Source organism: Peromyscus californicus, unplaced genomic scaffold (assembly GCF_007827085.1).
Source record: "Peromyscus californicus insignis strain IS unplaced genomic scaffold, ASM782708v3 Scaffold_4__1_contigs__length_199733344, whole genome shotgun sequence".
Classification (NCBI taxonomy): Eukaryota; Metazoa; Chordata; class Mammalia; order Rodentia; family Cricetidae; genus Peromyscus; species Peromyscus californicus.
In genome coordinates, this window is record NW_026294562.1 from 75272736 (window position 1) to 75297750 (window position 25015).

At 45.8% G+C, this 25015-nt stretch overlaps 1 protein-coding gene across 1 annotated transcript in view; it reads right to left on the reverse strand.

Annotated features, from left to right (window-relative positions):
• Positions 1-293: 293 nt before the first annotated feature.
• The window catches only part of Itgam (integrin subunit alpha M), a 50679-nt gene continuing 25957 nt past the window's right edge, over positions 294-25015 (reverse strand). Inside the window, exons 13-30 of the mRNA XM_052712264.1 lie at positions 22081-22221; positions 21790-21999; positions 12379-12509; positions 12127-12290; positions 7497-7651; positions 7273-7404; positions 7043-7116; positions 6686-6827; positions 6474-6596; positions 5843-5922; positions 4569-4652; positions 4236-4311; positions 3431-3538; positions 3201-3284; positions 2991-3104; positions 2807-2908; positions 2461-2571; positions 294-1549 (exon numbers count right to left, since the gene is read on the reverse strand). Coding sequence (XP_052568224.1) covers positions 1475-1549; positions 2461-2571; positions 2807-2908; positions 2991-3104; positions 3201-3284; positions 3431-3538; positions 4236-4311; positions 4569-4652; positions 5843-5922; positions 6474-6596; positions 6686-6827; positions 7043-7116; positions 7273-7404; positions 7497-7651; positions 12127-12290; positions 12379-12509; positions 21790-21999; positions 22081-22221 — 2106 coding nt within the window. The 3' untranslated portion in view covers positions 294-1474. The remainder of the gene's footprint in view (positions 1550-2460; positions 2572-2806; positions 2909-2990; positions 3105-3200; positions 3285-3430; positions 3539-4235; positions 4312-4568; positions 4653-5842; positions 5923-6473; positions 6597-6685; positions 6828-7042; positions 7117-7272; positions 7405-7496; positions 7652-12126; positions 12291-12378; positions 12510-21789; positions 22000-22080; positions 22222-25015) is intronic.

Consider the following 25015-nt stretch of genomic DNA (forward strand, 5'->3'; position numbering starts at 1 on the left):
TTAAGTGTGTACCACCAAACTCATATTCCTCTCTAATTTTTTGTTTTGTTTTGTTTTGTTTTGTTTTTCAGGACAGGGTTTCTCTGTATAACAGTCCTGGCTGTCCTGGAACTCACTTTGTAGACCAGGCTGGCCTCAAACTCACAGAAACCTGCCTGCCTCTGCCTCCCAAGTGCTGGGATTAAAGGCATGCGCCACCACATCCCAGCTCCTCTAAAATTTTTATCTTGGGATCCCTTCAAATAGAAGGCAAATGTCTATAAATACATCAATAAATTATTCTTCTACATATGTAAAAATTAGGTATATACAATTTATTAATTCAGCATTGTTTGTAATAGCAAGAGGTTGGAGATAATATATCCAAAGGAAACAGATTAAATACATTACAATGTAGTCCACCAGGGGAGTACTCCTCAGCTATGGTATTTTATATATTATAAAATTATTTGAGCATATTAATAAAAAGACAAGATGCATAATAGTAAAAACTTATGTCACCGGTTGTTTAAAACTGTGTGTGTGTGTGTGTGTGTGTGTGTGAGTGTGTGTGTGCACACACACCTACAATCTTTCTGAAGTAGATGCCAACCATGAAGCTTTGAATGCCCCTAAGGAGGGAGTCTTTTCACTATATACTCTTCAGGTTGGTTTGTTTTGCTTTGCCTTGACTTTCAGTTACAAGCCGAGCCCAAGGCCTTGCAAATACCACACAAGTGCTCTGCCATGAGCTGCACCCCAGCCTTTCACCACACATTCTTGAGTGTCTTTTAATTTTTGTACTGTGGACAGGTTAATCAACTAAAACATTTAAATTAATAATGAATGACTAAGTAGTGGCAGATTTCTCAGATTTCCTGGGAATGGAGTTACAGATGGTTGTGTGGGTGCTGGGAATTGAACCCAGGTCTTCTGCAAGAGCAACCAGTGCTCTTAACCACTGAGCCATCTCTCCAGTCCTGGGAGACTTCTCATTCTTCGTTGAACATTTTTGTTGGGTCATTCTCTATTCCATGTTCAGCTTCTCTTGTATTCTCAGTACCTAGACTCTTGCAAGTCTGCAGCTCATCCATGAAAGGAAATATTACTTCCTTCAGAGAAGACAGCCACAGCTTTTCACTATGCTTACCCATAAGGGTCCTGTCACCTTGCCCAGAGAAGGGTCCATTAGTGTCTGCCCTCACACAGTAGGAAACCCAAGAGACTCCTTTCCCTCCAAGAGGATGCTTTCAAGGCATTGCCCACATCCAAGAAATGTCTGAGCCCATTACACACACACACACACACACACACACACATACACACACACACACACACACACACACACACACGCACACACATCCCAAGCCATTCCTGTATAAGGCATCACTGCGACAGTCCCCTAGAGGACATGTCTGTCCATCAGCCTCGGGACCTGGGTGTTGATCTGACCAGACTTGCTTGCTGGGGAGGTCACTCCATGGAGAAAGGGCCATTACTGAGGTGGGGGTGCTTCCTGGGGAGCAGCTTCACTCATCATGTCCTTGTATTGCCGCTTGAAGAAGCCAAGCTGTCAGGGTAAAGACAGAGGGTAAGGCCACACAATCCAGGGCTGCAGGTCAAGATCAGACAGGACAGGAGAGAGACAGACAACAAAGAGTGACAGGGCGGAGAATAGACAGGACCTGGGGAGAGTCAGGCGGGGGAGAAACAGCATCAGTGCTGGGGCTAGGAAAGAACTATGAAACACGAGAAGAATCCCTCCTTACATAGTGGTCACTGTAAGCCAGGGGCCATCCCAGTCGCTCTACATGTACAAAGTTCATTTTCTTTGTAACATGGGCGTTAATAGTATTGTTTTGCAACGGAAGAAATTGAGCTGTTGAGAGCCTCCGACTGGCCCAAAGTCATATAGCTAGCAGCAATACTAAGAGTCAAACCTGATAATGGAGCTGCTGAGGAGGGGGGAGTATGGTGATAATTTATTTGTGCTGAGATGTGATTTTATTTGTATGTTAATAAATAAAAGTGCCTGGGGGTCAAAGTTAATAGCAAGCCATAGCAGAAGCCGGGTGGTGATGACACACACCTTTAATCCCGATCACATGACAGGCAGATCTCTGTGTGTTCAAGGACACCACCAGCATGGAGACACACACCTTTAATCTCAATACCAACCATAGAAGACCTGGAGGTCTTTATAGACAGGCAGCGACGAGGAGGTCATGTGGTTGGGTTTACAACCAATGAGAAGGCAGAACAGAAAGTCAATAAAAAGACAGACACACAGGAAGTAGGTCTCTTTCTGAGGGGAAGGACGGCAGCAGCAGCGAGGGGTAAGAAGGCGGTTTTAGTCTCAGGTCTCAGCTACTGCTCTGACTTCTTGGGCTTTTAACTCTCCATTTGGCTCTGTGTTTCTTATTTAATAAGACCATTACATCTACAGGGGAGGGGACAGGAAGAGGCTGAATCAAGGAATACCTTGTACAGGACAGCAGTGATGACGGCCAGGAGCACCAGCCCCCCAATGGAGCTGCCCACAATCAGCGGTACAGGGTTGTGAACTTCATATGGCTCCACTTTGGTCTCCATCTAGGGGAGGAAGAAGAGAAAGAGGGTACAGCAGGGAAAATATACCCCAAACTTCTGGAGAGTTCCCTGAACTCAAGGGCTACCCCCTCCCTACAATCCACAGCACCAACTTCAGGCCTCACTTCTCTGTCCACCTGCTTCTCTCACCAAGCTAGAGATGAGATCTACCTTCCAGCCTCCTGCTCCCTCCAGCATCCCCACCACCACCTCACCCCACCAGGCCTGAGATGGGTACCTTGGACTTCACAAACATCTCCTGCCCTGGAAGAAGGGCAAACACAGAATCATTAAACAGGATCTCAGCAGTGCTCACAAGCAGGAGGTGGTCATGAGAAGTCTGTGGAGAGAGCAGAATGGGAGCCAGGCCTGGGCTCTGCACTATTACAGCTATACCCAGAGAGCCTCAAAACACAACATACCTTGATATACCAGTCAAATGACAGTTTGCCCTTGAGGGTGACATTGAACATTTCCTGGGTGTTGAAGGATGGTAGGTCACACTGAATTCTCTTACAGACTGCAACAGAGCAGTTCTAGAAGAGAGGGCCAAAGAGACAGATTAAATAAGACTGGGACAGACCATGATGCCCGTGCATGTGGCCTCGAGGTGGAGTCCACCACGTCCTTACCAGCACTGGGGTCTTCTCAAGCTCATCCCGGAACTGGGAGCGAGAAGGGGATCTCTGCTCAGTGTGACAGGCACTTGAGAGATTCTGGGGAAAGACAGACACCAGGAAGAGAGAAATGAGGGATCTGGTCCCACCCGGAAGGGCAACAGCCTGGGCCCAAGGGACAGTCGGAAAAGGCGGGAAACAGATCTTCAGAAAAACCTGGACTTTGGGGATCCAGCTGGACTCACCTGGGAGAAGATGACCTGGGGCTGATCCCATATGGTCACCTTGTTGAGCTGGACAGGGATCCAGAAGACCACACTGATGGGGGGGCTCCTCTGGCCCAGGTTGTTGAACTATGTCAGAAAGGAGGTGGTGAGGGCTGTAGCCTTGTGGCCCGGCTAGCCCTCAGCATTGGCTCCTCATTTCCTGCAGCCCAAGATCACTGAATAAGGCCTCAGTGTCCTGCACTTCAGGGAAATGGGAGCATGTAAACAGACAGCACACACACACTTGAGCCAGACTGGCCCGTCTTAAGTTCTAGCCCTGCCACTTGCCAGTTGTGAGAATTTAGACATAGTTCATGTCTCTCTGACTTAGTTTCTCCATCTGTAAACAAAGGACAGCAAGAGTGTTCAGGGTCCTGATAGAGGGTGTGTGTGGGGGGGTGCACGTGTATGCATCTGTGTGTGAGTGCATATGTGTGTGAGAGTGTGTATGTACATGCATGTGTGTGAGTGTGTGTGCATGTGCATCTGTGTATGTGTGTATATATGCATGTATGTGTGTGTGCATGTGCATCTGTGTATGTGTGTATATATGCATGTATGTGTGTGTGCATGTGCATCTGTGTGTGAGTGCATGTATAGTGTGTGTATGTGTGCATGTTTGTGTGTGTGTGTGTGCATATATTGGGGTGTGGAGCAAACTTAGAACTGTGTCTGACACACAGGAAGCACAGTATTCATGATTCCTACAACTGCTTCCTGCCTTCTCTTCGTATCAGTTTCCTTCCCAGCATCCCTCAGGACCCAGGCTTCTCCTGCTCCTCACCTGGTACTGATGTTGTATGACCTGACTGGTCATCTCTGAAGCCGTGAAGTTGAGATATTTGGTAGAACTCTCATCACTAAAAGAAAAAGGAGTATCCAGTGGGTTACAGAACATGAAGGTGTCCTGCTTGAACTTAATACACAGAGAATAGGGAGGTGACAATGTAGCCCTTGGGGTCAATGTCTGTGTGGGTTTGGGCACACACACATCATTCCTCCACGCAGGCACGTGTGCATACACACAACACAAGGCAGCTCATGAACACAAGCACAAAGCTGGCTGTGTCCAGCCTGACGGATGGGGGGAGAGTGGGAGAGTCATCAGGAGCAGCACCTGGTGACAACCATGTAGATGGCATACTTCACGGGCAGTTCCAACTGAAACTCCGTTTTGTGAGTCCTGGACATGTTGTTCTCACTGAAAGGAAAGCAGGTCCTTAGCCAGCTCTAAGAACTGAGAATGAGCCTCTCCCTCTCCCCTCCACCACTCTCTGATCCATCTGTCTCCATGTCTATTATCCCCACGTCCTTAGCCCCACGGTTCTCTCTACCTCTGCTTTACCAGGCCCTACTTATTCCAACAGCTGCAGCAGCCTTCTGGCTGTTCCCTTCCCCAGCCCTCGCCTCACCCTCCTGAAAAGTGGCCTTTCTAATATGCAAGTAAATACAGCCATGTTTCTCCTACAGTCTAAACTACAAACTCCCCATCAGCACCCCTCAGTCATCCAGTGCCACAGCCGTACCCCATTCCCACCAACTCTCCAAGTCCTGACCCATATGCTGAAGCTATTCTTTTCCTTTTACTTTTTTTACAGTGTGTGTGTGTGTGTGTGTGTGTGTGTGTGTGTGTGTGTGTGTGTGTGTGTGTATTTGGGTGTACACACCACCACACACACTTGGAGGTCAGAAAACAACTGATAGGAATTGGCTCACTCCTTCCACCCTGTGGGTTCCAGAGACTGAACCTGGGGCACCAGGCTCTGGCAGCCTTACCAGGTATGCTCCTCAGCAGTCTCTGTTTTTATTAGTTGTAGGTGGTGGGTGGGTTCACACACACCACAGCACGTTGCAGGGTAGAGGACAGTCGCTAGAGTCAGTTCTCTCCTTCCAGCTTTATATAGGTTGCAGAGATGGAACACGGTCATTAGGCTTCACCGACCGACCCATCTCACGGGCCCTGCGTAAGCTGTTCTGAAGCATGCCCAGACACCTCCAAGCCCCAGGTTTTGCCTGGCGCATGCTTCCTTCTACCTTTATGCCTTTGCTTGGCTTACTCACAACCTGAATATGTTTTCTTCAGGAATCTTCTCAGAACACTGGGCATCCCTACCACTACCACCACCTGATCATTTTTCTTTGTACTATATTGTAATCACCTTGCCTATCTGTGCCACTGAACATCTGTGAGGACAGCAACCACAGCTGTCTTATCCACCACTGTCCCCTCAACACTTGACACAATGCCGGGCATGGGTGGGTGCTCAACCAGTGTTTGTTAAATGAATAAGTCATCAAAACAGAGAACCAGTAGAGAGAAGAAAACGATTCATCCTGGCTGGGCCTCAGAAGGAAGGGTGACCGTGGATCACCCAATGTGGGAACAGGTACCTGGTCACATTGGCCTTGAGGAGCAGTTTGTTCCCCAGGGAAGCATCAGAGTCCACATCAAATGTGATAGTCAGGGTGACCTAGAGTTGGAGAACGGAGACAGTGATTTAAAATAGTGAAGATCTCAAAAACCAAAAAAAAAAAGGAAAGAAAAGAAAAACCAGCACAATTGTTCACCAACCACTGAACGGGATAAATCAAAACATGATTTGCCCACATAATAAAAATAATGTTCAGAAATAAAAAGAGAAGAACTGACAGGCAAGTGATCCTTGAAAATGTGATGTTCATTGAAAGAAGCCAATCACAGAGGACCATGCTGTCTGCGTCTATGGGTGGGAGACATCCAGGAGAGGCGAATCCACAGAGATGGTCGATTAGGAGCCCCCAGGGGCTTAGCAAGGTCTCAGATTGATCAGAGTGATAGATGCAAAACTCTGAGAATACTCAAAAGCCACTGAAGTGTACACAATGGGTGAGTTTATGGGATGTTTTTAGGCCTCAATAAAGCTCGTTTGTAGAAAGGGGCCACCTCTTTCTTAGGACAGAGAGGAGTGACAAGAGGAAGAGGATCCCCTAAGACACTAGCACATACCTGCTGCACAGGAGGGCATCAGAGGCTGGAGCTCACCTCGGAGTTAGCAGGAAAGATGGGGTGGTTTATGTTCCAGGTGGTACTCTTCAGAGCCCTGTATCCTTCAGTGGAAGAAATGGGCTCAGACTTCACCCGCCAAGACTTCTGGGTAAGCGGATTCTGGAACCAAGACAGGCAAATGTACTGTCAACTGCCAGCCATAGGGGGTGAGGAAAGCAGAGCCCCGATACTGAAGAGGAATTGGCTACCTGGTTCACTGACACCTTCCGGTAAGACAAGCCAGATGGGTAGTAGATGGTAGCCCGGGTTCCATAGGAGTCTTCACCGTCATTTCTCACAGTCACCCTCACGTTGAAGTCCCGAGGGTCTCCCACCACCAGGGTGTCCTGGCTGTGACAATAACAAGACCATGAGGTATCAAGGGCATCACTGCAGCAAGTCTGCTTTGATGAGGAAAGGCTGCAGGTCCTTAAACAGGAACGTGACCAGAGCAGGCACTAGGATCCTTGTGGTACACAAATATCTCTGAGGAAGGCTGGGCTCCCTCAGAGACCAGGAACACATTGGTTCAGGTTTGAGTGAAGCAATAACAGAATGAAACTCACCCCATGAAACTCATAGTGATGCTGAGATCATCCTGGCAAATGCTGTCATTGCCACAATTCTTCTCAAAGGGAAGCTGGAAACGGAATGTGACCCAAAGGAAAGGAATGGAAAAGATTTAGTGGAGCAATAAAATAAAATGTTTAAATGAAATTACATAAAATAAAAATGCTTCAGCAGGCTCCTTCTGTTCTAGTCTCTGCTCCTGCAAGGCCCCAACTCCAGAACTCACCATAGCTGTGAAGAACCTTTGAGCATCTACAGCCAGAACTGGCCGGAGGTCCCTAGAGGTGCGCAAGGGCTCCCCCATCAGTGTATAGTTGAGGCGCAGGAAGATCGGATTCGCTGACTCCTCCACGCAGTTCTAAGAGATAGTGGGAATTTGGGGATCTGTCTTCTTCAGCTTCCCAAGACCACCCCATCCTCAGCCAGGAGTTCTACCATTTGCCTGCTCACCGGTAACTGCAGCTTCAGGGTTTCACATTTCTGTGTCAATCCAAAGACCCGGGTGGTCCTGCGTGTGTTGTTCTTTGTCTCCTCAAAGATGGCACGGACAATTGTGCTGCCAGGGTCTAAAGCCAGGTCGTAAGTGACAGTGCTCTGGATATCTCCTGAAAGGAGAGGGATTAGTGGTGAGAAAACAGGCAGACGGGGGTCTGTGACCACAGCTCTGCTCCCAAGTGTGTGATGATCCACATAGCATATGGCCTCTCAGTGTCTTAATTCATGACCTTCAAAGTAAGAATAGTAATTAATAATGCCTCTCAAGTGGTTACAAAGGAGAAATGAGGAGCACCCACTAAGCAAGTCCTCCAAAAGTGGTGGCTAGGGGTTGGGAATTTCGCCCACCGGTAGAGCAAGCTTGCCTCGCAAATGCAAGGCCCTGCGTTTGGTCCTCAGCTCCAGAAAAGAAGAAGAAGAAAAGAAAAAAAGATAATATGGTGCAACGCCAAGCGGCAGTGGTCTTGCACACCTTTAATCCCAGCACTTGAGAGGCAAAGGCATGCAGATCTCTGTGAGTTCGAGGCCAGCATGGTCTAGTCTGGAGTCCCAGGACAGCCAGAGCTGTAGCACAGAGAAACCCTGCCTTGGGGTGGGGGGTGAGGATGGGGTGGTGGCTACTCTGTAAGGTATTAGAAAGCTATTTATGTTTCTTTCCAAATTTTTTGGTTTTGGTTTGGTTTGTCCTGTTATTTGCTGGTTTGTCTCTGATACACTAAGCTAGGCATTCACAGCTTGGGAGTAAATGACTCGAGAAGAATTTCTACATAGAGTTCATTCCTTCTCCCTACTGTTTCCTGATCTCCAAAATGTTTCTAGTTCTAGCCAAGCTGGCTCTTCTGACCTCTGGACCAGTAGGAATGAAGCTGAAGACACATCTTTTCTCCTCTTCCTGTTTCTCTCTGGGTCAGTCATTGCTATTCTCCCGCCGAAGCACAACCCTACTCTTTTAAAATGGGGACAGGGAAGAAGTCAGGCCATTGGCAACAAAAGAACGTGTTTAACTTGATCAGTTCAATCTCCCAAGTCAATTCTCTCTCGTTTGGAAATGAATCTGTCTGGAAATGGACGAAACTGGAAACTACTATACTAAGTGAGCTAGTGCTGACTCAGAACGACAGAGACCAAATGTGGATCCTAGCTTCTGATTTCTAACACGATCTCATTTCTGACGAGAGGGTGTGTGTGGAGAGGACAGAACAGAGGGCACCATGAGAAGAGAAAGGAGGCGTTAAGGGAGAGGAGCCATGAGGGTAATGGAACCCATGGGATGTGAAAGGACAGGAAGAATGCTGGAGGGCGAAAGGGTTTATGTGGGGTTAGAAATGGAGATGGGGAGGCAACCGAAAATAAGTATGTATGAAAATGCTCTAAAGGAAGGTTAATAACGTAAGCTAAAAAAACTAAAACTATGTTGGTCTTATATTGACATTCTTGATCCACTTGATGTTGTGTTGAGTGCAGGATCAGAAATAAGGATCCATTCCCATCCTTCTACATGTAGCAGTCTGGTAGGTCAGCACCATTTGTTGTAGATGCTAGCTTTCCTCTGATGTGCATTTGTTGGCCTCTTTGTTAAAAAATAAAATAAGGGTTGAGGATTTAGCTCAGTGGTAGAGCGCTTGCCTAGCAAGTGCAAGGCCCTAGGTTCGATCCTCAGCTCAAATATATATATATATATATATATATATATATATATATATATATATATATATATATAAAGAAATCACGTGACTGTGCAAATGTGGGTTTATGTGCATGTGCTCAATTCTCCTCCATTGAACAGTGTGTCTGTTTTATGCCAGGACCATGCGTTTTTATTCCTGTGGATCTGGAGCATGGTTTGGATCTGGACTGGCGATGACCACAGGGAAACTGGTTTTTTCAGGGACAATAAGGCAGTTGGTAAATGAACTCACAGTGATTGTGATAAGATGCACAAAATTCGCACAAGCGGAGGCCAGACAAAATGCCAGCACGGAGTAGGAAACAGCAGGAAGTCCCACTCTTAGCTGAGGAACAACTGGCAATTGCTGGCAGAGGGAAAGTCAGTTTTCTTTGAGGGTGCAACCCCTAGGAGGTCAACCAACCTGGGGATGGCCCATTTCCCAAGAGTATATGGGCAACACAAATAGACTGAATGGATTTTTTTTAAAAGGACACAAAGTTGAGTGGATAAGGAGATGGGGTGTGCCTGAAAGAAGTTGGGAAAAAGGGGTGAATATGATCAAAATACATTGTATGAAATTCTCAAAAAAATTAATTAAAATATTACTTTTTAAAATTAAAAAAAACAATTATATTGGACATCTATATCACTTGCCCCCAGGACCAAGGAAACTTCAAGAAAGAAGAGGTGGAAAGAATGTAAGAGCTGAAGGGTTGGGGAGTAGTGTGAAGCAGTCTTCCGGATATGGCAGGGCCACTGCAATCATGAACCCGCATCGGCAATGGTTACCTGCACAAGGCCTACACAGCATTCTGTCACAGATGGGAGAGGGGCTCATGGGGTTCCACTCTTCCATGAGGTGCTATTGGCAGTTAACAGGGAGAGGTAGTCATTCTCAGTGGGGTAGCCTCTGCTAAGCTGCTCCAGTCTCCAATAAACAGCTTCCCATTCATGCTCACGCAAGCATCAGATTCAGTGGGTCACAAAAAATAGAAATGATATGAACATAGCCCAGGGACTAGGTGGGAAAATAAGGAGTTCAGGGGGCAAGTAAGAGTGATACAGGTGAATCTAACCAAAATACACTGTATACACGTATGAAATTGTAAAAGGACCACACTAAACACGTAGATGATGTCAGGAAGTAAAGAAATAATTGAAACAGACACTAGACAGCAAAAGGCACATCTTATTCAGATCCTGCTGTAAGAAGGAAGGACAGCTCACGTTTGCGGGACAAAAAATTGATTTTTTTAAATAAATTGCTTTATATTAGCAAGTATTTATTGTGCGTTAGAGTCGAAGCATAACATAATGATGTCATGGCTTCAAAAGAAAATGTTCCTATTTCAATGTTCATGGGCTGAGGAAGTAAAATGGTAGGATTTTTATGTTTGTCTTAACATTCTTGGAATGGACTGGCAAGATGGCTCAGTGGGTAAAGGTGTCTGCTACCAAACCTCACATGTAAATGTGTGAATAAATAAATCAAATTTATATTTTAAAAATTTCAAAGTCATTTAAGCCAGATGTGGTGGTGCACACCTTTATTCCCAGTATGGGGGAGGCAGAGGCAGGGGGATCTCTGTGAGATCCAGACCAGCATGTTCTACATAGCAAAAACAAAACAAACAAACAAACACAAGTGCTTTAAGAGGCTGGGGAGGTGGCTTGGTGGTTATGAGCACACACTGCTCTATCCGAGGACTGGGGTTCTGGCCCCAGCATCCATGTCAAGCAGCTCACAACTGCCTGTAAACTCCAAGCTCCAGGGATCCAACACCCTCATCTGGACTGAGGGTACCCACATTCCTGTGCACATATCTACACAGAGACACATACATAATTGAAGAGACATACACAAAATTAATTAAAAATTTAATAAGTCTTTCTTTAAAGTAGTTTTTTAAAGATTCCTTGGCAAAGAAAAGAAAAATAAAAAGAACAGAATGAAGCGTGTTTAGAAAAGCTGTAAAACTTGTCTAAGAATGCAATATGTTGATCTCTAGGGGTGTTTGTTTGTTTGTTTGTTTGTTTGTTTGTTTTCAAAACAGGGCTTCTCTGTGTAGCTTTGGAGCCTTTCCTGGAATTCACTCTGTAGCCCAGGCTGGCCTCGAAATCAGAGATTTGTCTGCCTTTGCCTCCCGAGTGCTGGGACTAAAGGCATGCGCCACCACCACCCGGCACTTGATCTCTAGTTTTGTATGTTTAAAATAGTCATTTAAAAACAATTTTGGGACACAATGAGACCTGTCACACACAAAAAAAAAAAATTGGGGGTAGATAATAATAAAAATGTTAAGTTGGGGATGTCGCTCAGTGGTGAAGTGCTTGCCTAGCATACACAGAGTTCTGAGTTCAGTCCCCAGCACAACATAAAACTAGCTGAGGTAGTATACTCTGCAGTCCCAGCACTTGGGAGGTAGAGGTCATCTTCCTAGGCATATAACGAAGGTCAGCTGTGACTACATGAAACTTTGCTTTGAAAAAATAATTTACTATCATTATCATTGAGTTAAGTAAAAGCACGGAGTTTCAGGTGGATACATAGAGTACGTCAATCTATGTAAATTTTAAACATACAAAATAGACATGGTAAAAACACAAATGTATGAAAGATTCTCACACTTTAAAAAAAGAGAAAAAAAGACTAAAAGAAGGAAAGAAACAAACAAACAAGCAGAACCTAATTTGTTCACAGACATGGGGGTCCTGGCTCTCTGCGCAGCGGACACAATGCAGAAAGAAGTGCCACCCAGTCACCTCTCTGGTAAGGTTTGGTGAGCTTCCCCACTCATTCTAGCCAGGCTTTAAAAGGCGGTCAGCACCAGCCAGAACTTTCTTCTGCTGGAAGACTGGGCAGACCGAGATGAGACACTGGCACGGAAATCCGGAGGTTCACCCAGCACCTCTCACCTTCTCGAAGCCGATCCCTGGTGACTTTGTGCACGCGGAGGCAGACTCTGACCTCCCCGGCATCCCTGTTTCCTGACATTTGGTTTCGACATTCAAACACACTCCTTGACAGAATCTTGGGAGTGAATTCCAGGATTGCCTCAAGTCTTACCACAGGCTGGGCTCTAGAGGGACACCAGAGATCCATCAGGAACTGCCAGATGGCAGAGGTATTCCAAAGGGGAAGAGCTGGTATGACCAGAGGGTTCTCACCTGAGCAGCAGGAGGGACCCCTGCGCCCCAACAGCCAGGTCTGTCAGGCCGTCCATTGTGAGGTCCCTGCCCCCACTCAGAGACTGACCGAAGTGCTGGAGTCTGGGGGAGAAGCGGGCGCCCGTGATCCGCTGAGGGCAAGAAAGAAAGCCGGGAAAGGTGTGATTCAGTCGCCCAAGGCAGAGACTCTCTTCTTTACCACCCATACTTTCCAAGGAATTCAGATGACTCAAAACTTATTAAGGAACTGTTTAAGTCACGATCTCCAAACAATACCCAAAGTTTTCCTGGATTAATCTGAGTTTCCTAAAGAAAGCTAAAAGTTTTACGGGAAAGAAATTTAAAAAAAAAAAATACACTATTTCTCCCATCCGGATCTTATTTATATGGTCAGAAAAATACAAACATTGAATATTGATCTAACCAAAGCTATCACTTTTATTACATTTATCTTCCTTGAGGCAGGGGCATTCCCACACCAACAGTGCTCATGTTGAAGGTCAGAGGTCAACTTTTCAGGAATCGGTTCTCTCCTTCCATCATGTGGGTCCCAGGAGCAAACTCAGGTCATCAGGTTTGGTAGCAAGGGCCTTTACCTGCTGAGCCCTCTCGCCAGCCCCCAAATTCTCAAATGAAAACAAGAAGTAGGTGTGGCCGTAGAGGAGAAAGAAGGAACTGGAAGTTCGCACTGTTACACCCTCAACAGTGGGAAGCCAGTGCTAAACAGAATCCAGCAGTGTGGGGCCAGCAAGGCCCTCAGCAGGTAAAGGCACTTGCCCTGCAAGCCTTTTGGCCTGTGTTTGATCCTGTAACCCACTGTGGGAGCCAAGAACTACTCCCGAAAGCTATCCTCCGACCTCCAAGTGCACCTGCCCTCACAAACGTGTGTCACACTCACAGGACAGTAGTAAATAAAACTGTGAAACACTGAAGCTGGGAGGCTTTACTTCCCCGACGCCTTCACCAGCATCTCTGATGTTTCCCCCTAGGATGGTGAGCACTGTAAGTCTGCAGAAGCTCACTGGGTTCTCACTCACAATAACCGAACGTTTTTCATACACTTGCACACATGTTGGACTTCTTTTGAAAGAATGTATGTTCTGACACGTGCCCATTGTTTGTGTCAGACAGATGTGCAGTGGAATATTACCCTGCCACCTAAAGAATGGAGTCCTGTCTGTTGTGGCAGTGAAGGAAATCAGGCTAAGTCGAATGAGCCAGGTGCAGAAAGACTAATTCCGCCTGTCGTTATGTATTTACAGAAAGACCAGGGCTGGAGAGATGGCTCAGCGGTTCAGAGCACTCGCTGCTCTTCCAGAGGACCCGGCTTCAATTCTCAGCATCCACATGGCAGCTCACAACTGTCTGTAACTCCGGTTCCAGAGGATCTGGCACCCTTGCACAAACACACGTGCAGGCAAACCCCCGATGCACATAAAATAAATAAATCTTTAAAAAAAAAAAAAAGGGAAAGAACAGAGTGGAGCTGTGGCCACTAACACTGAAATGCGGAGGAGCGATGGCAGGTAGAGGGTGGGAAACGGGAGCTGCAGAGTCAATCAAGGGGGTTTGGTCCTCAGTACCGCAGCTACAGTTACAACAAAGCCATGATAAATTTCCAAATAATTCCAAGAGTCTGACGTTTCCCAGTACAGAAGCTGTGAATATTTAATTTATGGTGAGGGCAATGCCAGCCACCTGAGCCAACGTCACACATGCCATGACTTATGAGCACACGAATACTGTGTGCAAATTAACTCTTTCTATTTTTTTTACTTAAAATTTGGAAAAACGATCCTGTCATGTGGAGAATATGGTGAGTGACTGAAGAGCTGAACGTGGCGCTCTTAAGAGAGAGGACAGAAATCATAGGGGAAATGAGATTTTTGTCTTTTTTTTTTTTTTACATTTGTTTGTTTACGGGGAGGTAGCGCATGTGCAAGCCCCAAGGTGTGTGTGGAGGTCAGAGGTCAGCTTGAGCGCTCTCCTCTTCCACCCTGTGGGTCCTGAGGATGAAAGTTAGGTCAACAGACTTGGAAGCAAGGGCCTTTACCCACTAAACCATATTTTCCTTGATGAGGCTTTTAGAACTATTTTGACTCTTCAAACTACATATAAGATTAATAACGAAGAAAACAAACTGTTTTTGAAGACTTTAAGTCCTTTTTGTCAAATACTTAATGCAAGGAACTGCACATTTAAAATGGTTAAGACCGTAAAATTTAGGTCACGTGTATTTTACCATATTTAAAAGGATCCCACTGGAGCTAAGGCTATAGCTTGGAGGTGGCGTGCACTTACCACGCACAAGCACCGCAAAGAGAAAAATGGGCTTTTACCACCTCACAGGAAGAATAAGGAAGTGTGGCCTGCTGGGAATGTCTGACACTCTCTCTATTTTATTACACCTGCTTGTCTAGTCTCGTGAGCATGCGTGCCACAGCGTGTGTGTCGAGGTGAAAGGACAACTTGAAGGAGTCAGCTCTCCCCGGCCACCACGGGTTCTGGGGACTGAACTCAGGCTGCCGAGTTCATTTCCCTGCCGAGCCGAAATGCCAGTCCAGTGATTGATATCTCAGTCTAGCTGTGCTTGCTCATACATAAAAATCCATCATGAGATCTGTGTGTCAGGGAAGCACACATACACACACACACACACAGAGGCACATGCGCATACACATACACACATCTCTAAAAAGGCCAGGCATAGTGGATCACACCTTAATCCCAATATTCAGGAAGCAGAGGCAGACAGATCTCTGTGAGTTTGAGGCTAGCCTGGTCTACAAAGTGAGTTCTAGGACAGCCAGGACTACAGAGAGAAACCCTGTCTCGAAAGAAGGAGAAGGAGGGGGATGTGGCAGGAGAATTGTTCGCATTGCCACTCCACTGTGCTAATAAAGCCACCCTGAAGTAGCTTTATTGGAGTCAGTGATTGGCTGACCAAAATTAGCCATAGAGATGTTGGAGGACCGAGGAAGTCAGAGAGAGAGTGACAGGAAGAGAGGAGGGGCTTGAGGGAGGTTTCACAGGTTTGGGGATCAGGAAAACATGGAGAGTAGGGTCAGCTGAGTCCCTCTGCTGTTCCTTGGATTTATCAGATTTTTATCTCAATTTCTGACTCCCAAGTTGTTTTTAATGCTAGAACAATTAAGGTAAACGCTTCAGGAGGAGGGAAAGAAAAGGGTGTGTGTTAGCTGCCAGCGGCCCAGCAAGCAGATACTGTAACAATGAGCCACGTTCCCAGTACCCCATGCACTGTTTCTCTGGGACGATGTTCCCTTTGAAATTAGCTACAATGTGCCAGGTTGGAGGTCCTGGCTTATTAGCTATTCCCCTACTTATCACCTCTACTTTCCATCATATGAGAAAAAATATAAACAACAACAACGAAAATAACACAATCCATTTTGTGTTTTCTTTAAACCACAAACTGTGGGTAAACACACACGTGTGCACATATAAAGTACCCCGCCTTCAGTATTCACCAGGCACACAGCTCCCAAGAAGCTCCCCAGGCTCTGGACACATTGGCAGCACTTAGTAGGGTTTGTGCCCCAGGGGGCACACAGAACTGGAGAGATGACTCTCCCAGAGGACCCACAGTAACTATAATTCCAGGGGATCCGATGCCACCATCCGGCCTCCTCAGGTGCTGGGAAATATTCCTTTATGCTGTGTGAAGACGTGCCACTGTGATTGGTTTAATAAAAAGCTGAACACCCAATAACTAAGCAGGAGGTATAGGCAGGACTTCCGGAAAGAGGGAGCTCTGGGAAGAAGAAAGACAGAGTCACCAGCCAGACTCACAATAACCAGGATGGCAAATGCAGATGAGGTAATGAGCGCGTGGAAGAACACAGATTAAAAATATGGATTAATTTAAGATATAAGAGCGAGTTAGGAACAAGCCCAAGCTAGGGCCAAGCTTTTATAATTAATAATAAGTCTCCATGTCATTTTTTTTTTGTGAACCGGCAGCCCAAAAAGAAAAGTCCATTTACACTCGAGTCATTGGGCACAGCAGTGCACAGACATACCACATGCAGACAAAACATCCATCTGCGTAAGATAAAATACATGTTTTTAAAAGAACACATGAAGTTGGGAGGGAAGGCGGTATGGGGGAGAGAAGAGGAGTTGGGGGGAAGGAACAGAGGTGGATTTGATCGAACACATTATGAAAGCATGAAACTCTGAAATAAAATCAACTTTTTAAGTGCTCTTTCCTTGGCCTTGCTTTCCTCTCAACGTGAGCTGTGGTGTCAGTGGAGTGAGGGACCAGGGCTTCCACTGTTTGCTTTACATAGAAAGTTACTTAGCAGACATGTAGAACCTCTGTAATAAAAACAAAGCTACAACCACAACCTACGGACCCATTTACACAGAAAACAGCTGTACCAATAAAAGAGAGCGTGGCGTCAATATGTGTAAACTGTGGCAAGGCCCCACGGCAGCAAAGTCGGAGAAACAAATGTTCCTCAGTCCTGTCTAGAGCACTGGTTCTCAACCTTCCTAATGCTGCGACCCTTTAATACAGTTCTTCATGCTGTGGAGACCCCGAACCATAACATTATTTTCGGTGCTACTTCATAACTGTAATCTTGCTGCTGTTGTGAATTATAATATAAAGATCTGTGTTTTCTGATGGTCATAGGCAACCCCTGTGAAAGGATCGTGGGACTGCCAAAGGGTCACGACCCACAGGTTGAGAAACATTGCTCTAGAGACTGGGCCCATCTGAGAGGAGATAATCAGCACTGTGGGTTGTTTCTAGGGTAGGAGGTAGGATAGGAACTGGTTGGGGAGGGGATGTTCTATATTGTTTGAGGTTTTCTTTGGGAGGGATTGAGGTTTGGAAGGTCTGTAGCAAGATCTGGATATATGGCTCAAGCTTGCCTTGAACTTGCTAGACAGCCCAAGAGGGCCTTAAACGTGACCTTTCCCTACTCTACCTCCTGTGCTCTGGCATTACTGGTGTGTTCCACCACATCCAGCCACGTGCCTCTATATTGAAAAGGATATGAGTTATGCTTGTCAAGACTCACTGAATAAATACTTACGCATTTTCTATTGTAAGCCTGAAAATAACTGTGAACAAACTTTTCTAGTTAATAATCTACATGTCAAAGTATTATGGGCAAAGGCAACTGGTAATGCAACTTAATTTAAAATGCATCAAAAAGAAAGAAAGGGCTGGATGTGGAAACACAGAACTGCAATTGTAGCATTGTGAGGTCCAGGCAGGAGGACCATGAATTCCAGGCCAGCCTGGATGCGGAGTGAGACCTTGTCTCAGAATAAATGAATGAATGAATGAATGAATGAATGAATAAATAAATAAATAAATAAAGGAAAGGCAAGAGAATGAAGTCTCGGAGGGTAAAACATGGGCTGTACAACTGTGAGAACCTGGATCTCTAGCACTCTGTAAAAACTGGTCATGTCAGTCTGTAACCCAGCACTGGAGGGTGGAGACACCTGGATCCTTGGGGCTTGCCGACCAGCTAGACTAGCCAAACTGGTGAGATCCAGGTCACTTGCAGTGATAAATGGAAATGATCCTGCTAAGCAAAATGAGTCAAGCACAGAGAAACAAGCGGTATGTTTTCCAGGCTTTTAGGACTGTCACGTGATCCAGAAATCTCACGTTGAAATTTCATTCAAAAGAATCAGCATAAGAATCTTAAAGGAATGTTAAGCACATCCACATTCATTGCCACACCATTCACAAAAGCCAAGAACAGGAATAACCTGCATACACCATGGCTGACAAGAAGTCGCCCCAACAATGACATTTATCTATAGTAGAATACAATTCATCCCTTATTTAAAAAAAGAAAAAGGAAAATCTGTCATCTGTGCCAATAGGAACGAACCCAGAAGACATTGTTCTACTAAAATAAGCCAGACACAAAAGGCCAAATCATTGCACCACAGGAATTGTCTAAATTAATCAAATCATACAAGCAAGCAGAGCGTGGCAGTTTCCAGGGGCTCAGGGAGGAGGCGAACACGGAGGATTGCAGACCAATGCCTAGAAGCTGCTAGATCAGGACAAGTATTAGACTATATATTTCAAGTCCCATAAGAGGGGTGGTCAAGTATTTGAGCATTTTTAACACCATAAAATTTTTTTTAAAGAAATAGAAGAAAATATGAGACTGGAAAAGACTAGAGACCAGAGACCGGGAGACCACATGGCCTGAGCTCGCTGGGGGAGAACACAGCATGGTTAAGTTAGGCCAAAACTGCAAGGACCCCACAGGCAGGGAATTCACGCAGCAGTGACAGAGTCACTGCTGAGGAGCCCAGTTCTGGGGCCAGGATTCAGGATGACCCGTCATCGGTGTGAGCTTCTTAATTTCAAGATGCAGCATAGGAGAAAGATGCTGGGTTCAATTACTCAAAACTATCATTAGCCAAGCCTGGTGGCTCTCAGCTGTAAACCCCACATCCAAAAGCCTGAGGCAGGAGAATCTCCAGCCTGGGCTATACAGCTGAGCTTGAGGCCAGCCTGAGCTACACAGTGAGATGCTTAACTTCTACTAAGAATTTCAGAATAGAACTGGGAGACAGCCAGCTCAGAGGCTAGCATGCTTGCTGCACATGTGTGAGGACCTAGGTTCAGACCCCAAGCACTCACACTAAGGCTGAACATAGTGCCACATCTGTAATGACAGTACTAGAGGGTAGAGACAGATGGATTCTGGGAGCTCACTGGCTAGCCATTGTAGCTGGACCAGCAAGCTCCAGGTTCAGTGAGAGTCCCTTAAAAGATAAGGTGGAGGACCAGTGAGACTCCTCAGCGGGCAACAGTACTTGCTGCCAAGCCTGATGACCTGAGTTCAGTCCTCGGGACCCACACATTGTCCCACAACCTCCACATGCAATTTAAAAATTTAATTTATATGACCTCCCCCACTAAGGCTCCAGAAATATAATGGAAGGGGGGGTTGGAAAGAATATAAGCACCAGAAAATAGAAAGAAAAGCTATGAAACGTCATCTTCCGGTCATGATGCAACCATTCCAATAATGAACTCAATGCAAATACACCTGCCAACGCTGAGTCCAGACAAGAATGGGCCTGTCAACGGCCAATCACCGACAGAGAAGCGGCTCATGAGGGCCTGCCATGTCCTCTACTGAACAAGTGCACAGAGAGAGTGTGGGAATTATGGAGTTACAGGCATCAGTTGAGCATGGTGAACCTAACCAGGTGCCAGTGGAGGGCTCCAAACCCATGGTCTGGGGTAATACACTGTGTACCCTAATAAACTTGCCAGAGGATCAGAGGACACAGCCAGCCACTAGTTGTTACCTCTACGAAATCCTCAGACTAAAGAGAGCGAGTTCCTGTTTCCTCAAGCCTTATATACCTTTCTCTGCCCTGCCATATTACTTCCTGGGATTAAAGGTGTATGTCACATCAGCTGGGCGGTGGTGGCGCATGCCTTTAATCCCAGAACTCGGGAGGCAGAGCCAGGCGGATCTCTGTGAGTTCGAGGCCAGCCTGGACTACCAAGTGAGTTCCAGGAAAAGGCGCAAAAGCTACACAGAGAAACCCTGTCTCGAAAAAACCAAAAAAAAAAAAAAAAAGGTGTATGTCACCACTGCCTAACTCTGTTTCTCTCCTAGACTGGATTAATCTCATGTAGCCCAGTGTGGCCTTGAACTCACAGACATCCAGACGGATCTCTGCCTCCTGAGTGATAGGATTAAAGGTGTGTGCCACCACTGCCTGGCCTCTATGTCTGATCTAGTAGCTGGCTCTGTCCTCCGATCCTCAGGCCAGTTTATTAGGGCACACAATATATCACCACAATGGTCACATAGATGGCCCTGGTTAACCTTAGTGCATCTCAAATCAAAACAAAAACGTGTGAGTATGGCTACATAGGGAGGAAGGAAGGCTAGGAGGAGAGAAGGGGAGATGGAGGGTAAGAGAGTTCAGAACGTATTGTACATATGTGTGAAAATGTCAAAAAAAAATCATGTGGGGACTGGAGAGATGGCTCAGCACATAAGAGCACTTACTGCTCTTGAAGAGGACCTGGGTTTGATTCCTGGCACCCACATCAGGCAGCTTACAACTGCTTGTGACTCCAGCTCCAGGGATCCACTACCCTCTGACCTCTGTGGGCACCTGCAGGCATGTGGTGCACATAAACTTATGCAGCCATACACACAAATAAAAATAATAAATTTTTAAAATAAAACTTAATTTTTTTTTTTTTTTTTTGGTTTTTCGAGACAGGGTTTCTCTGTGTAGCTTTGCGCCTCTCCTGGAACTCACTTGGTAGCCCAGGCTGGCCTCGAACTCACAGAGATCCGCCTGGCTCTGCCTCCCGAGTGCTGGGATTAAAGGTGTGCGCCACCACCGCCCGGCAAATAAAACTTAATTTTAAAAGCATCAAAAATATGAAGAGGCCTGGAGAGATAGCTCAGGGGTTAAGATCTTTGGCTCTTCTTCCAAAGGTCCTGAGTTCAAGTCCCAGCAACCACATGGTGGCTCACAACCATCTGCAATGAGATCTGGCGCCCTCTTCTGGTCTGCAGGCAAACATACAGGCAGAACATTGTATACATAATAAATAAATAAATAAATAAATAAATAAATAAATAAATAAATAAATCTTTAAAAAATATGGAGTTAACAGACTTTAAAAAAAAATATGAAGAAAGGGACTGAGCCTTTAATCCCAGCACTTTGGAAGCAGAAGCAGGTGGATCTCTATGAGTTTGGAAGCTAGCCTGGTCTGCATAGTGCATTCCAGGCCAGCTAAGGCTACATAGTGAGACCCTGTCTCAAAAAGAGGGGGGAGGGGGTGAATAAGGTGGAGAAGTGACTGAAAAGAGTAGAGTATTCCACCATCGGTCTCTCACACACAGACATACACACATATGCACACATGCATGCAACACACACAGACTTTTAATATAGCAATAGCAGAATTTTAAGCCCAACTCAGAAATGTCATAGAAAGCCCTAGGATCAGCGGGATTCTGTAAAGTGTCCAACTGTAGGGCTTTCCTATGACGTAGGATTTTGGGTAGAACAGAACTCTTGGTCCCTCAGCCAGAACGGGGCCAGAGGAAGGACTGCATAGTGGACAGCGTTATCATACATCTCTCCAATGGCCTAACTGCAGCTCCACAGCCAGTGCTGAGCACTTAACATCCTCACACCTGCGTCTTGCCATCTACAGTCCCAGGTCTCAGGATGAAGTTGAGTGTGGGTGCCCCAAGGCATCACCTACCGTTACAGAGAGTTCATCTAGACTGGAGACTCCCTGAGGCATCTGTGAAGGGTGTTACTGTTTTAAGGTGAAGGAAAGCCGATCCGGTAGTTAAATCAGAGGCTCCAGATCACACAAGTCAGTACTATGCAAGGTCCGTGGGGACTTACCTGGCTGTGAGGGACACTGATGCTGACTGTTGATTCTCCATGAAAAATGTAGACAGCACCCTGATTCTCCTGCTCTCCTGGGGCCCCGATGGCCACATCTGTCAGCTTGTCCCCATTCACATCTCCCAGCACCGTCAGAGCTGCCCCAAAGCGACCCCAGGGATGGCCTTGCTCACCACGGAGAATAGCTTCACATCGCCACTGCGCCCGCTGCGAAACAGAAACAGTGACAGACCCAAAGCCCCGGCAACCGTCCACCTCACACCCAGCCCCACCCGGCCCATCACTCACCCCCCTAGGCAATGGACACACTGACACCTGGCCTCCTCGGGTCTGGTCGTAGAAATGAGGGGCCCCAATGAGGATCAAGTTGGTATTGTCATCATCATTCATGTCCACGGAACAGAGGGTGGCCCCGAAGTAAGAGCCAATCTGAAAGAGAAGGGGCAAAGACCACATTCCTCTTCCCACCTATGAAGAGCCTGGGAGTCTCCTGTCTATGAAGAAGTCCATAGCCAGACATGGTGGTGCACACCAACACTCAAAAGGCAGAGGCAGGAAGATCAGGAGTTCAAGGCTGCATAGGGATAGATCATAAGATTTGTCTTGAAAAGAAGAGGGAGGAGAACGAGATCATGACTACTGGGGAAAATCATGTGGAGAAGATATGGTTTTCTATATGATTTGTGGTGGTTTGAATGAGAATGGCCCCCATAGGCTCATAGATTTGAATACTTAGTCACCAGGGAGTGGAACTCTTTGATAGTGTTAGAACGATTAGGAGGTATGGCTTTGTTGAAGGAAGTGTGTCACTGGGGGTGGATTTTGAGGTTTTCTTCTTTGTTTGTTGTTGTTTCAAGACAGGGTTTCTCTGTGTCACCCTGGCTGTCCTGGAATTTACTTTGTAGACCAGGTTGGTCTTGAACACACAGAGATCTGCCTGCAACACAGAGATCCCTCCTCCAACCCCACCCTGTGCACCACCATACCTGGAGGGTTTTGAGATTTTCTTTCTTTCTTTCTTCCTTCCTTCCTTTCTTTTTCTTTCTTTCTTTTTTTAAGATTTTATATATATATATATATATATATATATATATATATATATATATATATATAGTGTTATGCCTGCATGTATGCCTGCACACCAGAAGAGGGCACCAGATCTCATTACAGATGGCTGTGAGCCACCATGTGGTTCTGGGAATTGAATTCAGAACCTCTGGAAGAGAATCTCTGAGCCATCTCTCCAGCCTTGAGGTTTTCAAATGCCCACACCTGGCCCAGTGTTTCTTTCTTTCTTTCTCTCAGCCAATAGATCGAGATGTAGCTCTCTCTTACTGTTCCAGAGACCTGAGTACTACCATGCTCCCCGCCATGATGATAATGAACTAAACCTCTAAAATTGTAAGCCAGCTCCTAGTTAACTGCTTTCTTTTATAAGAGCCGCTGTGGTTGCAGTATCTCTTCATGGCAACAGAACAGTGACCAAGACATGATTCATGATACATTTTGAGAAAGAGAGAGAGAGAGAGAATGTCAAGGATGAAATCCAGGACTTCAGGCATGCTAGGCAGCTGGTCTACCATTGAGCTACATCCCCAGCCCAATCATTTGAATAGGCTGCTAGCTAGAGGAGTATATCATTAAGTCAGTGAGCAGTAAATTTGGATTTAATCCAAATGGTATTTCAGAGAAATTACTAAGGCAGCAAAGAAGATGATACATTGGAGAACACAAATATAATATCTAGAAGAGTAGACATGGTACCCTTTTAGATTAGAATTCTTTGTAGGGACAAAGGATAAAGTCTAATTTGGCCATAATCTATATGATTGGATTAAAATTATAATTACAAGGCTGGAGGTATAGCTCAGTGGTAAATTACTTGTCCTATATTCTTAAAGCACTGAGTAGTTTAGTCCCTAGTACTGAAAAACTTGCTACCCAGAAAGTTTTGTGTTAACCTACAAGGAAAAATGTCTTTTTAAAATGCTCATTGTAAGCGTGCAACATTTATCCATAGAACTCAGCCATTTATTGTCCACGTACTCATTCATTCAACAAAGACTTGTTTGCTGAGCACAAGACTGGGCAGCAGGCACAGTGCCTTCAAGGACTCTCAGCATAGCAATGCAGAGAGAAGAAGAGCAAGGACCAGTTAGACAGGGATGTATTACAGGTTTCAAACTAGGAGAAGCCCCTGGAAGGAAAAGCACAGAGGATTCAGGACACCAGTCTCTGCCCCACCCCCACCCCCACCCCATTGCAGGAGACTCACTGACCACCCAGGAAGGCACTGAAGCTTTGTCCTGAAGTCAATGGCGTTCTTTTAGGTCAGGTTTATTGGGGGTAAATTTTGCATAAAATAAAATTCAACTGTTTTAGTATATAGTTTTAGAGTTTTGACAAGCATCCAGTCATATAATTATGACCACCATCAGGATAAGGAACCCCTCATGATGCCTCACAGTTGGTTCTTCCCCGTTGGGAGTCCCCGGAAAGCACACATGTGTTTCCTGCCCCTGTGTCCGAGCTGTTCTTTCCTATGCTGTAAGACTGGCTTACCTAGTAGCAAGCCTCTTTAGACTTCGTCTTTCACCTGGAATAGTTCACTTGAAATCTATCCATATTGTTTGCACACATTAGTAACCCACTCCTATTGCTGGTGAGCACCCCACTGCAGGGGCATGCCACAGTTGGCTATTCCATCCTCCGGCTCAGGGCATCCAGATTGCCTCCAGTTTGGCATGATTGGTAACAGAGCAATGGCAAGCATTTGCACATAGATTTCCATGTGCATATCTGTATATCTGTCTCCACTTCTCCTCAGTAATGCTGAGTTGCACTGCTAGTGTGGTGACTGGATGTTAAATCTCATAAGAAATTGACTGTTCTTTGGATCAGTTTTGTATGACGTGTGATAAAATGGTTTGCTTTGGATTGCCAGCTCCACTGCCATTCACTGAAAAGTCTCGCCGTTACATTTTTTGCACTTTTGTTGAATATTAGTTCATCAATTGTGACAATAACAACATAGAAAGTGGAGGAAGAAGCTGTTAATGGGTAGTCTATTTTAATGTGCGTGAAATTGTCATCCGTCAAAATAGGCTGCTCTAACTATAAGATGTCTTATGTCAGCCTCAGATACACAGAGAAAAATCTGCGGCAGAAACACAAAGAGGAAAGAAATCAAAATATATAGCTATAAAAAATGATCAAAGGCAAA